General features: G+C 40.7%; 1 protein-coding gene across 1 annotated transcript in view; it reads right to left on the reverse strand.

The window, feature by feature from the left end:
• The window catches only part of FNDC3B (fibronectin type III domain containing 3B), a gene marked incomplete at both ends in the record, with an annotated part of 281,051 nt that overhangs the window by 28,510 nt on the left and 235,403 nt on the right, over window positions 1–17,138 (reverse strand). The window contains 3 exons of the mRNA XM_079704135.1: window positions 8,674–8,954; window positions 14,687–14,836; window positions 15,156–15,269. Coding sequence (XP_079560261.1) covers window positions 8,674–8,954; window positions 14,687–14,836; window positions 15,156–15,269 — 545 coding nt within the window. The remainder of the gene's footprint in view (window positions 1–8,673; window positions 8,955–14,686; window positions 14,837–15,155; window positions 15,270–17,138) is intronic.

Raw genomic sequence — 17,138 nt, forward strand, 5'->3', positions numbered from 1 at the left:
TGAGTCTTGTAAAATAGCTGCATAGTATTAAGATAAGAGATTTTTCCCTATGATTTGAAAAGTAAGAAATTTTTCTGCAACTGGAGAGGAAAAATCTTTTTAAAAAGGTGGTCATCATTGTGGTAGAAATTACTACCTTTTTTCCCTACTCAGGAAAAGGGGATTAAGCCAGACTTTAAGTCTCAGTCTTTTTTCAATGTTGTACAAATTTCCTCACCTACAAGGTTTATATCAATGTCTTTCCACTGTCCAGACTGCCATTCCTTCCCTTTATTCTGGGCAGAGGTATTCCTAGAGCCCAGAGGCCAAGATGCTTCCTTCCATCTGCTTGCCCATATTCCTCCAGAGCCAAGCTCACCTGTATTCAAGGTGATCCTACTGTTTTGCTCCATGCAGCCTCAACAGCCCTTAGCTACATTAATAAGTAAAAGGAAGGGAGGTAATGGGTTGCTTCAGATTGTTGTTCTACTCAAGACAAAAAATTATGAGATCTGAATCATTTATAAGAATTAAAAAATAGTTTATAATACACAAGTATCAAGATGAAGAAAGAAAATGTAGATTTAACATTTACTTTCTTTTGTAAATTCATTTTCTTCACAAGGCCTCCCCAGTATTTTGATAGGTACTAGGTTCCTAATATCTGTAGCTCTAGGGTTCTCTGACCTTTTAACTGGGAAGTATTTGGTAGGCATATCGAATGTTAGCCATACATACATACACATACACGCACACATACACACACCAAGAACAAGAATATTATGGTAGCATTTTAACTCTCTTTAGCAGTGAAGCCTTTCTGGCTACTCTGCTCATCACTTTGGTGACCTTGGGGAAAATATCTAACACCTTTAAGTAACAGTTTCCTCCTCTATGAAATCGGGTAGTAATATCTTCGCTGCATTTACAAATAGGATTACTTAATTAAGATAAGGAATATGGGAAGTACTTTCTTTTTTTAAAATTTTTATAAATTTATTTATTTAACTTATTTATTCTTGGCTGCGCTGGGTCTTCGTTGCTGCGCACGGGGTTTCTCTAGCTGCGGCGAGCGGGCTTCTCATTGCCGTGGCTTCTCTTGTTGCAGAGCATGGGCTCTAGGCGCGTGGGCTTCAGTAGTTGTGGCACGCGGGCTCAGTAGTTGTGGTTCGTGGGCTCTAGAGCGCAGGCTCAGTAGTTGTGGCGCACGGGCTTAGTTGCTCCGCGGCACGTGGGATCTTCCCGGACCAGGGTTTGAACCCATGTCCCCTGCGTTGGCAAGCAGATTCTCAACCACTGCGCCACCAGGGAAGCCCAGTACTTTCTATTTTTAATATTTTATACTTTGCCATACAATCAGAAAAGGATTCAAGGTGGCTAAAAGCACTTTGGTGAACTTTAAAGTGCTACTTTATGGAGTTACTATTTTTATGACTTCTTTTAAGACCGTATTCCTCCCTAGAGCAGTGAAGAAAATGTGTTGGGCATCTATAGGAGTGGCACTGTACTGGGCACACAAACGTATATCTTCGTTTTAGTTGTATTACTACCACCACTTCACTTCATTACTTGAGGAATTTGCTGATACGATCTATGATTCTCCTTGCTCTAAATTATGGCCAAGGACCCAGCAATAGCTAAAAGGACTGCCTTCTCAGAAGGTGAGATAACAGCTTAGAAACAGATGAAAATGTTAATAACCACTGCAGCAAACAGCACTGAGAACTTGCTCTGTTCAAGGGACTATGCTATGGAGTAGGAACTAGTATAGTTGTCCCTCAGGACCTGCAGAGGATTGTTCCCAGGACTCCTGTGGATACTAAAATCCATGGATGCTCAAGTCCCATATATAAAATGGCACAGTTCAGTCGGCCCTCTGTACCCGTGGATGCGGTGAGATGAGTGTTTTCTTTCTTTCTTTCTTTCTTTCTGTCTGTCTGTCTATCTATCTATCTTATCTATCTAGGCCACACCACGAGCCTCTCAGGATCTTAGTTCCCCGACCAGGGATTGATCCCACACCCCCTGCAGTGGAAGCGCGGAGCCCTAACCACTGGACCGCCAGGGAAGTCCCTTCTCTTGCTTTCAGAGATGAGGAAACTGCAGTTAAGCTCAGGTTAAATAATTCCATCTAATTGATACAGTGGCTACTAGGTGCTGAAGTCTAGATTTGATAGTCTCTAATTTCTACCCCAACCCCATGAGGAAGGAATTAACTCTATTTCACAAGTGCAGGAACTGAGGCCGGCTAGGTTCAGTCATTTGCACTAATCTTCACAGCAGATATAGGTCAGATCTGGGTGTGAACCTGGTCTTTCTAGGCTCAAAGTCTTTGTGCATTCTGACACACCATTCCCTCCAAGCATAACTTGAGCCAAACGCAGCTTCTAATCCAACCAAAAGATAATTTTATTTCAAACCACACTTTCAGTTCAACAACTGCCTTTTGCCAATGAAACAGACATTTAGAACAGTCAAATTTATTTTCACATTAGTAAAACAACTTTTGGCCTTGGAATGAACTGCCTAGGTTTTAAAATACTTGCTTCAATTTATTCAAATAACAAAATGTGTTTCAGTAAAAATGCATGGAAAACATTTTTCCATGTAGCTGATGTACTGAACTAATGTTAATCAGTTTTAATGATAAAGTAGCACTCAAAACTGAAATAGAACTGAGGAACTGATCAAATGAGGCCATGTCTTCTAAAAATATTAAGAACTCTTAGTCTAGGAGGCAGAGAAAACTGAACAAGGACTACGGTAGTTAATATTTCTTTAGTCTTGGGATGAAAAATGCAGTGTGTGAAAATAATTTCCTAATCCCAGTGAGAGCTCACCCAGGACTGATAAAAAAAAAAACAACCAAACACTAACCTGAGGAACAATCCTAAAAATTTGCCTCAGAAAAAAATAATTTTCAAGTTTTATTAAATTAGTCTATCCCAAACCCAAACTTGAGACATTTTCTCTTTAAGTGAAGTAACATGTTAATCTTGACATTTAGATAGGATCTGCATTTTTTCTTTTAACATGCAATGTGTATCATTTTCTGAAATCTTAAGCTCTGCAAAGTAAGTACAAGGGAAATGGAATTTTGCTTTCCAATTCAGGGAAGTGACTTAACTCTGAGAAGCTCTATCTTGGCAGGACTAATGTGAAAAATCTCTTTAAGTATCTAGAAGTCTGCAATATCCATCAATACACTGATAATACTGATTAAATAAATTAAGAAGTATACTCTTTATAAATTTTGATTGAAAATCCACTATTAAAATAATATCTTCTAATTTTAGATGCCAAATACATTACTGCTTCAGAAGATCATAGCCTAACATAATGCACTTTACACACTCTCTCTGTCAAATGACACTACGTATGCTAAAAGAAGAACGACTTTGAAAACTGGGAAAGGTGACTTCTCAATCACAATTAGCCGTCCCAGTACTCGGGATGCCTCGAGTGAGGGGACAGTGAGGACAGCATCCCCCCTTCCTCCATGAAGAGCAGGGGTAAGACAGGCCTAAGAAGCAAAAGATGGGCTTTTTAGCCCACCAATCTACCTAATCATCCAATTAAGAAGAGAAAAATATGAAGGAGTATCATCTTCAGATAACTTCTGAGGAAATAATAAATAGTAGCTTAAATACAGAAAACCTCTTTAGGGGAAAAGATGTGTTCAGAGTAAAGTTACTCGGAGAAGGCTCCCTGGAAGGGTAACCTTAGCTAGCTCAGAGTCATCCCTCCCTTCAACCAAGCTACTTCTGACAGCTCCTCAGAGACCAGTGCCACATTCCGTCTCCAGGCACTTAGGCTTGCTTTTCTTCGTGCCCTGTCTTGACAGGAAAGAAACCTTAAATGTCTCCTGTGGCTTAAAGGATAATGCCAGATTCCCACACACATTTCTATCTGTAATCTGGTCATAACCCACCTGCCGGCTCCTTTCTTCCCTACCCTACCAGGCATTAGCAACAGATAATTTATTGAGTGCTTACTTACCAGGTGTCAGGTCCCACACAAGGTGCCTGAAGTCTAAAACATGACAACCCTATTATGTAATTATCCCCATTTTACAGATCAGAAAACTGAGGCACAGAGAGCCTAGATAGCTTGCCAGGGGTCACAGAGGCACCAAGTGAGAGACTCAGGATTGATGTCAAGTCTGTCTGACTCCAGTCCACTACTTTTGAACTACTTAGAACTTGTCCCCTTATAAAGCCCACTTCATCTTGTTAGAACGAAATGATTTATGATTCACTTCTTGACAGGTTTATGTAGTGCTTGACATATACTAAGGACTCAACAAATGTTATTTTCATCCCCATTTTACCTAGCAAAAACAGCACAGCAAACAAATCTACCTTAAGTGTTAGTTATTTGACAGCTCAATATGAGTCAGACATATAATGAGGTTGCCAAAAAAAGTAATCTTAGGCAACCTTACTAACTGCTCAGTATGGAGAACAAGGAAGGTGACAGTCTTGCTCTGCTCTGAGCCAGCCAGAATGTTCCTGGAGGTCAGGGCACTACTCATTAAAGAGGCCATCAAGAAACAGAAATCACCCGATGAAGAGGATTGAGGGGATTATAGAAAACCCATGCCAGTGAAGACAGATCTGAATGAAGTGAAGATGGTTAAGTAGGAGACAGCTGAAATAATAAGATAATGATGTCTAGGCCCTAGGAGTGGGGCTCAGACTTCTGTATTTTGCAAAACCTCTCCAGGTGATTCCTAAATACATTAGCATTCCAGAATCATTGCTCTAGGGCAGAGTTCTCAAACTTTTAACATGCATCAGAATTTCCTGCAGGGCTAATTAAAGCACAGAGTGCTGGGCCCCACCCCGAGGGTTTCTGATTTGTAGGCCTCCAGTAGGGCCTGATACATGGCATTTTAATAAGTTTCTAGGTGATGCTGAGGCTGCTGGTCCAGGAACCATGCTTTGAATATCACTGCTCTGGGGGAGAGCCCAGGATCAACTGAGTAGATTTTAGCTATAGAGAGGTTTTGACAAAATATAAGGGAACCTCTATAGCAATAGAGTTATCCACGACTGGAATGCACTGCCTGGCGAGTAGAAGCTGAAAACACTGCTCCATCACTGGAGATGCTCACACCAGGGTGCTGGGAGGGGGTGACACCAGGTAATCTTGTCTCAGCTCACAAAGCCTATGGTTCCCTGTGGCAGGAAGCATGCAAAGGAAAGCTACGTCTCTGTTTTCAGTAACATTTTTTTCTCTGCAAACAAAAACAAAAACTCAGTTCTAAGCTTAAAAGTAATGTCTTTAAAAATATCATTGTAGGGCTTCCCTGGTGGCGCAGTGGTTGAGAGTCCGCCTGCCGATGCAGGGGACACGGGCTCGTGCCCCAGTCCGGGAGGATCCCGCATGCTGCGGAGCGGCTGGGCTTGTGAGCCATGGCCTCTGAGCCTGTGCGTTCAGAGCCTGTGCTCTAAAACGGGAGAGGCCACAACAGTTAGAGGCCCGCAAAAAAAAAAAAAAAAAAAAATCATTGTAATTCCAACCAAATTCTATACAGGGTGTCAGCAAGCCAGTGGATAGTTTGGCAAGCACCAGTGGAGAAGGGATGGATCCATTTTTGTGTGAGTAGGTTTGCTGGAGAGGTGCACATTTCTGTCCCAGCAAGACAGAGAAAGAATATAACTCCGTGTGAGAACAATGTGTAACTGCTAAACGTTAAAACAACAACAACAAAAAAAAAACCCAAAAGAAACAAGCCCCATTGCTGCTTAAAATGTTTCATTCCACATTTTTATCTAGAACATCATGATCTGTTCACTTATATTTTAACCAATTTATGGGACAAAAAAAGGTGAGGTAAAAGTTGATTGGACTAAAATTATACCCTTAGTTCCCTGAAATACTCATTTTGTATTTCACCACAGTTACTGCAATTGTGTTTTTGAAACATAAAAGAACAAGACTATGGGTTGACTGGAGTTCTACTACAGAGAATCCAATTAGGTACTATAGAAATAAAATTCCTTAAGTTGGACAAAGATGACCTTAAATGTGAAACATCCAATTTATTTATTGATTGGCCAGCAAATCCTCTGGCTAAATCTTTTTTTTTTTTTTTTTTTTGCCAATAACACAATATGACTTAGGGCCAAAGATCTGTCTTTCCTAAAGCTGTACATTTTTCATGCAATCTGTCTAAAATGGTGTCCTCCAAGCTACCCTGTAAGGTTAAGAGGTGACATCCTCTCAATGTGACTTTCCATGTTCAGCTCAATATAGCTAGCCTTGCATATTAATACTGAAATGAATTATTTATGCTACATCTATTAAGCACTTTTTAAATAGATTCTTGAGGTTTCACTATCCAAATCTAAACGCTGTACATTACTAAACCATTTCATCTTCTCCAAAACAGAATTAATCTGAGGTACTTTTTAACATGTCTTTCATCAACCACTTATGTGGAAGATATTCTTGATAATTTCCACTGTAACTGGCATTTCATCAATAAGCAAAGATCCCCTACGTCAGTTCTTTCATTTGAGCTTTTGACCTCTAGATTTCTTTCTTGAAGTCATTCAACTATATGTTGACTAATAAACATCAGCATTCCTCCAATATCAACCTTCTAAAAACCATAAAGTTTTATAATCATTTAAGCCACCTTTAAGGTATGCATAATGGCAGGAAGAATCAAAATTCTCAGGCTGACACCTTGCCCTAAAAGCCTTTTATGATTTCTGACCCGAATGTTCAGAGGACTGACCTGAGGATCTGAGTCCAGTCTGCGTAGACATGGGGTGGATCACACTGGACAAAAGACCTTCCAGTGAGCCCTGAGCCAGTGGCTTCTTCATAGGTTTTCTGGCCTGAGGAATCCAAGTCAGGCAATGTTCTGGACATGCAGTCTCTTAGAAACAGCTAGGGGATGACATTCACTTGGTCATTTCCCCCCAGAGATACACCTCATGGTCAGGTCTCCTTAGAGCATCATCACTGGGGAATGTCCCTGAGGTCAAGCTCTGGGTTTAATTCACCTCTGGATTTCCTCAGCACCTGATTAGAGTGCTCTGGACACAATGGTCAGTCAGTATTTGGTTAGCAAACAAAGGTGGTGGCTGGTTTTCTGAGATTGGCTACAATGCTAAAAATGAAAAAATGCCCTTGGCCTGCCTCTTCATCTATAGTAAGTCATACCGCCTTTATTCAGTTTCTAACTTGACTCCCACTTCAAACCATCCTGATCATTCTGAACCCTGGGTCTTCCTCTCTGAAAAGCCAACGGGACTCTGTACAGTGTTATTTTCAGCCTGTGAGGTCACAAGCATCTGCTATCTTAGGTTGCTGTTAAGTGTCCCCCAACTCCCTGAGTGCTCTGAGGGCAAGGATAGTGTTTATCACTATTTCATAGACCCACAGTGCTTAAGTACTGTGCCCCAGAGATTTCTTAAAAGAAGGAAAGACTAAACAAAAAACTGTCACTGTTTTGAAAAGCACAATGAATTCACTTATACGCATCATTCACAAGAGACTTGGTAAGAGAGGGAAAGCAGAGGTAACATGCTTAGGCAGGATAGAACTTTTGTATCTTACAGCTGTTAAGCTGGTTTCTTTCTTCAGTTTCTGGGGATAAAAAAAGGTAGTCTATTAGATTATAACATTAGAAAACACTGCAGAAAAAAAATCAGTGAAATGATAAACGCTTTTTTAGTAGCAAGTTTACCTGCCTGCTCTTCATTCCCCCTGCCCTACCCCAAGAAGAACTAGTTTTTCAGGGTGAAGATCTTGGTGATGATGAAAATCACAACACATGTTTACTGTGCGCTTGCTGTGTACTGCTGGGCTCTATACAAGCATTTACTATTTGTTTGCTTACTCCTTATAACATGCTTTTGAGGTAAGTAATCTTGTTCTCCTCGCCCTGTGGAAGCAGCTGGGACACTGAGAGGTTAAGTAACTTGCCCAGAGACACACCTAAGGACCTGTACCTGGATCTGTGCTCTACTTCGCCTCCTTGAGAAGCCGTTTAATCTGACAAAGGGCACTGGACTAACCAGATGGTTCCTGCACTCCTCTAACACTAACCCTAAACTTCTGTTTTGGTCCCCCAGCTATGGCACCCTGGGGACAGAGTTAAATGACTTGAAATCTTAAGAGGCTATGTTGAGAAAAAGGTGTGTGAGAAGAGGAAGGTAAGGTGCTGGCTCCCTGACAGGAACTCTGGGGAAAAGAAAGAACGCAAGTGGTAACTGAGTGGAGCATGATGTAATGTCTTTTCACTGGCCCCTCATGAAATCCTGAGTAAAAGCTCCATCACAAATGCTCTGTAACAGTGTGTCTGCTTTGGGGGAATCAGAAGAATGGCAGAGCCCTACTTCAGAGGTGGACCAAGTACATGCTGGGGACAGAGGGTGTCCATAGAGTGATGAGTCACAGTAAAAACACGAAGAAAAGTAGTTTATCAAAAAACCAACAAGGAGGAACTGATTTGAAATGAGGTGAAATTCCCCCTCAAGGGTTAGGATTTGTATCAATTTATAACCAACTCATAAAGTAAAAAGTAGTACAAGTTTTTAAGCTATATTAGCATTTAGTACTCAAATATATTAAGAGTGGCTAGAATTCACCCATTTGGCCTTTAGGACCTGAAGGGTCTGTAGCCCCAAGTGCTGACGTGTCCACGCAGCTTTATTTCAACTTTCCTGCACTCACCGGTAGGTGGTTTCTGGAAGGAGATCTTTCATAACGTGGGTGGTGGTATTGCCCACGGTGATGCTAATGTCTCCAAGATCAATATTATAAGCAAGGATTTCAGATCCATTATTGCACGGTTCTTCCCAGCTCAGTACAAGGCACACAGAAGGCGGATCAGGATAGGCGTTGAGGGTCTCCTCCTCCAGGACACAGAGAGTAGAGACAGGGTCAGGGGCAGATGCTGGCGTCTGGCAAAGGACAAGCTCACTGTATGGTCCTGCTCCAGCTTGATTAACAGCCTAAAAAACATAATAGCGAGACAAAGTCCACATTACCCCATGAGCACATTCTAATGCCTCCACGTGAGGCATTAAATAAGTCTAAAGTAACATACGATTACGGCTAGAAATGGAGGTAGAAATAAATCCTCCACGATGTTCATGTTAATACCACTTTCTAAAAAATACCAATCAGGGCTTCCCTGGTGGTGCAGTGGTTGAGAATCCGCCTGCCAATGCAGGGGACACCGGTTCGAGCCCTGGTCTGGGAGGATCCCACATGCCGCGGAGCAACTAGGCCCGTGAGCCACAACTACTGAGCCTGCGCATCTGGAGCCTGTGCTCTGCAACAAGAGAGGCCGCGATAGTGAGAGGCCCGCGTACCGCGATGAAGAGTGGCTCCCGCTTGCCACAACTAGAGAAAGCCCTCGCACAGAAATGAAGACCCAACACAGCAAAAATACATAAATAAATTAATTAATAAACTCCTACCCCCAACATCTTCTTAAAAAAATAAAAAAATAAAAAATACCAATCACACCTTCTCTGCTAATAAGAGAGAACATCGCCATCACCATTTCTTATGGAAAATAGTTTTAAAATAACACTTTATATTTGCATAGACCACTTCAGTTTATGTATTGTCTTATGCAATCTTCACAATAACCATCTGAGGTAGATAATATATGGCAGGTATTCTTATCTGCCTTTCACAGAGGAGGGAACTCAAAGTCAAATTAAGTACTCAGGCCCCAGATTTAGATGCCAAGCTGGGACCAAAATTCAGTAATCTGACTTTTAACTCAAGTGCTGCTCTGGAAGAGCTATAGGAATTTTAGAAAAGATACCTACTGTTTTCCATGTGAATGCTAAATTCATATCTGAAGTCAATGCTCAGCCCGTGAGCGTCACCACTGACACCTGAGCACTCACCGCTTTCGAATCCTCACTCACTCGGTCTCTGGGACCATCTTTTTGTTTCTATTTTGCTGCTGCTGCTGCTTCTCAATCACCTCTCCTGGCTGCTACTCATTACCGGGACCTTTCAGCACTAGAGGGCACCAGGCCTTGGGCCTTGCACACCTCTTTGTCATCTCTGCTTAAACTCTTGGACATCTCATCTTGTCTCAGGGAAATATTATGCCATTTATATCCTACTCCCAAATTTATTTGTGTAGCTCAGACCTCTGCCCTGAATGTGAGGCTAGTGTATTCAACTGCCTACTGAATAGTTCCACTTAAATGTCAAACGGGCATCTCAAACCCAAGTGTCTGTACAGCTCTAAGACTCCACCCTATCCCTGCTCATCAAAAACCCCACTGTACTCCTGTGGTTTTCCCCATCCTTCAGGGTGTTCAAATCATATCTCTGAGTCACTGCTGGACATCTTTCTTCCTCTCATACCCCTGCCCAAAGCATCAGCACATCCTTTCCCAACCTAGTCCAACTACACTCTTTCATATCTGGCTGCTGTAATGACCTCCTAACTGGTACCTGTGTCAGCCCTTGCCCCACAGTCTGTATTCACTGTCCCTTTCAATGGCCTCTCACTGGATAGAGAATAACCTCTGAAGTCCTCACAACTGCCTATAAGACCCTGTCTAATCTGCTCACCGCCACCACCTTCCCAAAGAACCCAGGACCGCTCTGCCTTCATCGTCTACTACCCTCCCTCTCACTGCCTCTGTTCCGGCCACACTGGCCTCCTTGCTGTTCCACAGGGACACTAAATTTGCTCTCATCTCAGGGCCTTTGCAACTTGCTGCCCCTTCTGTCCACAGAGCTTTTCCCCAGACATCTACACAGCCCATTCAATCATATTCTCAGGCTTCTCTCGAGTGTTGCCTTTTCAGGGAGACCTCTTTGAACACCATATTAAAACTTATAGTCACCCCTACTCCAACTCCCGTGACCCCCCTCATTTCTTATTTCCCTTCTCTGCTTTTATTTTCATCATAGCATTTGTCACCAGAATAGTATATATTTCATTTAATTACTCCCTTGATTAGAATGTAATTTCCACAAGGGCAAGGCTCTCGGGTTCACTGCTGTAGCCTGGGCAACTAGAACAGTATCTGACACAGAGTGTGCGCTCAATAAATGTTATTAACAATATTTTTTTCCTTATAAGAACATTTGGGGACTTCCCTGGTGACGCAGTGGTTAAGAACCCGCCTGCCAATGCAGGGGACACGGGTTCGATCCCTGGTCTGGGAAGATCCCACATGCCGTGGAGCAACTAAGTCCGTGAGCCACAACTACTGAGCCTGCGCTCTAAAGCCCGCAAGCCACAACTACTGAGCCCACATGCCACAACTACTGAAGCCCACACGCCTAGAGCCTGAGCTCCGCAACAAGAGAAGCCAGCGGACCGCAATGAAGAGTAGCCCCCTCTAACCCCACGCACAGCAAGAAAGACCCAATGCAGCCAAAAAAAAAAAAAAAAAATTTGGCAACCTCCTTACAAAAAAATGAAGGTGAAGTACTCTAAAATCTCGTTTACTTCATGGGAGAGCTGATGAGGACAAATTATAATACAAAAGGAAAGTAATCTGATCTCTTAAATGAAAGGTTCACTATAATGTCTGTGTATCAGTTAATTTCAAAGAAGCAAGCTAAGAGCATTCATTTGCTATCAAATCACTTTTGAAACCCTTCTGTAATATTTTTTTACATCAAGTCCTATTTCATGACAACACCAACTTTCTTTCTGGTAAAATTTTTATGTCACAAATTAAGAGTACAGTAAGTCCCCTACATATGAATGAGTTCTGTTCTGAGAGTGCGTTCATAAGTCCTATTTGTTCCTAAGTCCAACAAAGTTAGCCTAGGTACCCAACTAACACAATTGGCTATATACTACTGTACTGTAATAGGTTTATAATACTTTTCACACAAATAATACATAGAAAACAAACAAACACAAAAAATAAAGAAAACATTTTTAATCTTACAGTACAGTACCTTGAAAAGTACAGTAGTACAGTACAACAGCTGTCATACAGGGGCTGGCATCGGGTGAACAGGCAAGAAGAGTTACTGACTGGAGGAGGGAGGGGAGGTGGGAGATGGTAGAGCTGAAGGGTCGTCAGCAACAGGAGACAGAGGGCAAGCTGCAATTTCACATGACCTAACTTACGTGACTGGTCATGCAAACGCACGTTCGCAACTTTGAAAGTTAACAACTTGAAGTTTCGTATGTAGGGGACTTACTGTATATATTTAGAGATTTTATTTTTGGATACAAATTTATCACAGGGGCAGAAAAATAAGATACTGTGGAGCCCAACTTTCATATCAACTAAGGCTTTAATCACCATGTAACAGAAGGAAAAGAACATGGCTTTTAGAGTTGGAGCTTTGTTCACATCTGGATCCCATTATTTACTAACTGTGTGATCTTAGGCAAATTAACATCTCTGCTTCCTCAGATATAGAATGGGGATAGTAACACATAATTCACAGAGTTATTGTAAAGATTAAATTTGTTAACATGTCAAATCCTGGCAGAGTATATCAGGCCAGCTGTCAGTACTTCACTTCCCTCCTTCTCCCTGGGAAAATCAAGAACAAAATAGCAATAGCAATTTTCCTAAACCAATTTTCTTAAAACAAAACAACAACGAAATACTTTATTTTGAACTAATTTTAGACTTACAGAAAAGTTGCAAAAATAGTGCAGAGAAATTTCCATTTAATCGCTCACCTTGCTTCTCCTAATATTAATACCTTACATAAGTATAAAACAATGATCCAAACCAGGAGATTAACATTGGTACAACGGTATTAACGACATACAGACTTTATGTAGTTAGATTCAAATCTTACCAATTTCCGATAATGTTCTTTCTCTATTCCAGGATCCTGCCTAGCTTTGTTCTAGCTTTCTTGAGTTATATCACTTATTATATTACCAGTTTACAAAGGAAGCAATTCAAAAGAATCTTACTAAAATATAAGAGTATGCCTATAATATACAATATGCTTCATGTGAATAGAATTACTTGGGTACATGGTAATTAAAATATTCAAACAAGAAATGCTCCACGCAATTTTTATAAAACACAGTATAGGTATCACAGTGATTTAATTTTTAAGGCACCAAATAGTTAAAAGAATATTCATCTTTAACCTGACTTCGTAGCAATGTCAAATGAAAACAATTCAGATTTGGTCTTTAGGTATCAAGAAATCAATACAGGTTGGGGAGACCCCTTTCCTGGCAATACTTCTTTAGCATAGCAATGGCCTTGAAAGTGCTATCCCCTTCATAGGGTCTGACTCATTTTATGACGATTAAGTATAGACACTTGAAAATATTTACTGTTGTTGACAGGGAGGCAAGATTATTATGCAGGCTCTACTCTTACCAATGTATCTTTTAAAATGCAGTTTTGGGAAGTTAATGCTAAGTGACAACATACACCCTGAAAGGAAGAAAAGGAAGTAGAACATTTTAAAGAGACACCAAAACTCAAAAGCAGATTGAAGTTATTTCCTGTGATGGCAGACAGTTTTTATTTATATGTTGCCTTGTTCCAAAAACAGGAGTGTAGCACATAATTTAACCTCTTCCCAGTGACTCATCATGGCTGTTATAAAGCTCAGATAACGTGCTATGACCCTGACTCACTGAAGAATGGTTAATTACATCCCAGGCCCTCCATTCGAGAAGGAAGGTGTGCATAATGAAAGAGTTTAGCCAGAAATGTTTATGACAAAACAGCCTTCAGAATTCAATGGAACAGCTTCAGTTGATCTGGAAAGTTAAATTAAGAAGGGAATATTTTCTCCAAAGAGGTCCGAGGCCCAGAGACACTGAGAGTAGATGGGCTTGTAATAAGCAATATGATCCATGACTTAAATCAGGTGGAAACCTAAATCTGGCATCTTTGCTTCTTTATCTATTTAAATCTAAACATGTATGAGGAAAGAATTCTTCAAGGTCAAGAACCACAACTGATTAATCTTTGTATCTCTCCTTTTCATCATCGGGATCATCCTTTGATTCTGGCACAAAGTGGTGCTCAAGAAATGTTACTGAACAAATGGAAAGAAATGAACAAAGAACCCTGTTTTCTCAGGACAATATGGTTTTTCAAAGGGAAAAAAAAATATTTACCCAAGTCAATAAAATGAAAGTAAACCCATGACTATTGTCACTCTTAGGGGTTAGGCTAGGAGCCAATTATTCTTCACGTTATTCTATTTGGACACCCAAGCAGAAGCTTACAGATAACCAGCCTTGTTAATGGTCACTGGGAAGTGGGAGGTGGGTCTTAACGATTGAACGCAGACTGGTTCTAACTACTCTAGTGTTTGTTTTTGGCTCCATTTAACATCTGGAATGGGAAGTTTTAAATGTTTTTTGCCTTTTGTCTAAGTGGCTTTCCCACCGAAATGTGCATCTCAGAAAATTCAGACAGAAGGTATCTTCCCTAAGGAGCTGTGCCACCTTTGCCTTGGACTCGGTCCTTCATTCAGTGAATTGACCAGCAAGCAAGATGCAAGCGTGGTGACAAGTACACTGGAGATGATTCTGGTTTTGTTCCTACTTTTTAGGACCTCTTAGAGAAGCAAAAATTAACTGTAAAATACCAAAACAATTACATTTTTTTTTATTTAAAAGAACTCTTTTTTTCCATATCGCCCCTCCTGATGGCCTCCATCACGAGCCTTTGAGTAAGTTTCCCAAAGAGTCTATCATGGAACACCAGTATTTGTGAGAGATGTCCGAATAGTGTCAGCCTACCTGTAACCTACAGCAATACTGTGCAGCAGGCAACAGATCCCTCATTTCAAAGCCGGTGTCTGTCCCATGATAAATGAGTTCTAAGGATTCTTCATCTTCTCCCCACTCCAACCTGTACTCTGAGATATCAGCACCAGAGCTTTCAGGACTCTGGAAAACAGAAATTTAAGTGGTTAATTTCATTGAGAAGAAAATCCTATGATGTTTGTGTTCAATTAACTAAACCGAGAAAGAGAGCAACATGCCTTAGGATATTTCAAATACATGAAAAGAAAAGCATGAAAAAGATACTCAATTTCCTCTCAATTCTGACCAGTGGTAAAATTTCCATAACTCTTGGCAAGCACCAAGGCAGATGACTGTGTAAAACCTGTATGTGAACTTAAGCTTTGTGAGCTCCTCATAACTTGCACTGGGGGGCAGATAAAGTACAAGAAACAAACTGATGCAGAACACGTGCCTGACTTACCTCCCAACTCACTAGGACACACCCATCAGGCGTAAAAGAGATACAAGGTGTTTTGCACTGTCCAGGAGGCCCTGCAGCCGTCGTAATTTCTGAGACATCAGAATAGGGACCATACTGAAAGAGAAAAACACATGCGTGCTTGTAGGTAGGTAGGTAGGTAGAGGTAGGTGTGTGTGTGTGTGTGTGTGTGTGTGTGTGTGTGTGTGTGTGTGTGTGTGTGTGTGTGTGTGTGTGTGTGTGTGTGTGTGTGTGTGTGTGTGTGTGTGTGTGTGTGTGTGTGTGTGTGTGTGTGTGTTATAACCAAACAAGGGCTAAGCTAATGCCATCATCAATACAATTGATTAAAAGTATTACCTAATGGTGTTCACATTCAGTTGAGTATGTAGGTTTTCTTCTAACATACATTCCCTAAGTAGTATATGTCTATTTTATAAATATATATATATATTTTTAATTCAAAAGGATTAGAAAGTTGGTTTACTAAACATTTTTGCTGTGACTTAAGAAACAAAAAATGCTGACTTTTGCTACATCACAGCATTCTGCTTTAATTTCTCAGAAGGCTTCAAAGAAAACTAAGTCAGATGCATACTGCAGTTTAATTTTTAATGCACAAAAATCTTCGTGGGATTGTTGGTTATCAAATTTTGAGTACTTCTTCTAGTTACTGGTATTTTCCATTTTGAAAACCAATGGCCCTGTTAATGTTTTCTCAGCATGTCTCCCACCATCTCAACTATTTGAAGGTTTACACTGCACTCCTCTCCTCCACCACCATCAGTGACCAAACTGCTCAGAGCCAACCACCACTACAGATTTAAAACACGTCGAGAGAACCATCACCACCATGTTAACAGTGGAATATGTGATACTTCAATGAGTTGGGGCAAAGAGTAAAGTAATTTTCAGGTTAATGAAGTATGTGACTATGTTTTTCAAAATGGAAAAAAAAGATTAAAAAAAAAAAACCCCAAACCTCTCACATTTTCTAACAATATAACCTGCAAATATACTGGGGGTGGGGGAGAAGCTCTCTGAAGTGGCCCATAGAAGGTGATTATGAGTCAAATATATGGTTAACTTCCAATACAACAGAATTTAAAAACAAGGCTGAAGATACTTTCTTTTTATGATAAATTAGTGAAAGGAGAAAGTAAAAGTCAAGTCAGCCCAGTTGCACATTTATCTTTATCATGAAAAGATAAAAAAAAAATCCCTCTGAAAAATTAATGGGGAGAAGCACCAGATCAACAGCAAAATAGGTTTTTTTCTGCAGCATCAGCGATCATCACCATCCATCCTCTTTTTACTCATAAAAGTTTGGGTGCATAGGCTTTCTTATCTTCTCACCAATACATTTTTATTGTCTAGTTTTGTGTGTGTGTGTGTGTGTGTGTGTGTGTGTGTGTGTTTTAATTTAAATACCTGTATCTGAAATTCTTTCCTAATGGGCAATTAGAAGAAATCCAGCTCCTGTTAAAGGTTTGTGATCATACTTCAGACCAAATGTTTCCACAGTCAGCATGGCTAACATGAAACAGACTAAAGACAAACATACTTTGCTTCTGAAAGGCGTGAACAGGACCCCCGAGAACTAGAAGAGTCATTGTCAACTTCTTGTCACTGTCAGTGGGCTTTCTTACTTGTAAAAATCTCATCCATTAATTACATCTATTTATGTGCATGGAGTGCATGTATACACACCACTGGCGCTCTGTGGGGCTTCAGCAGCGGTTTGCTCTACCCACACCCTTCTACCTCCTTTTATGTTTCTGCCCATCTTTGACACATCAAAAAGCCCTGTAGTTTCGGGGTCACTTCACTCTCATTATGAATTGCCCCCCAATCCATATCACTCTGCAATTATAAAAAACAAAAACCAATCACCTTTGTGGATATAATATAGACATACTCTTCCAGTCTCTAGCAGCCCACCTCGACAACTTCAGACGGAGTAGTAAGAAGGACCAGAGAGTTCTACAG

This window comes from Hyperoodon ampullatus (genome assembly GCF_949752795.1).
Source record: "Hyperoodon ampullatus genome assembly, chromosome: 5".
NCBI classification, from domain to species: domain Eukaryota; kingdom Metazoa; phylum Chordata; class Mammalia; order Artiodactyla; family Ziphiidae; genus Hyperoodon; species Hyperoodon ampullatus.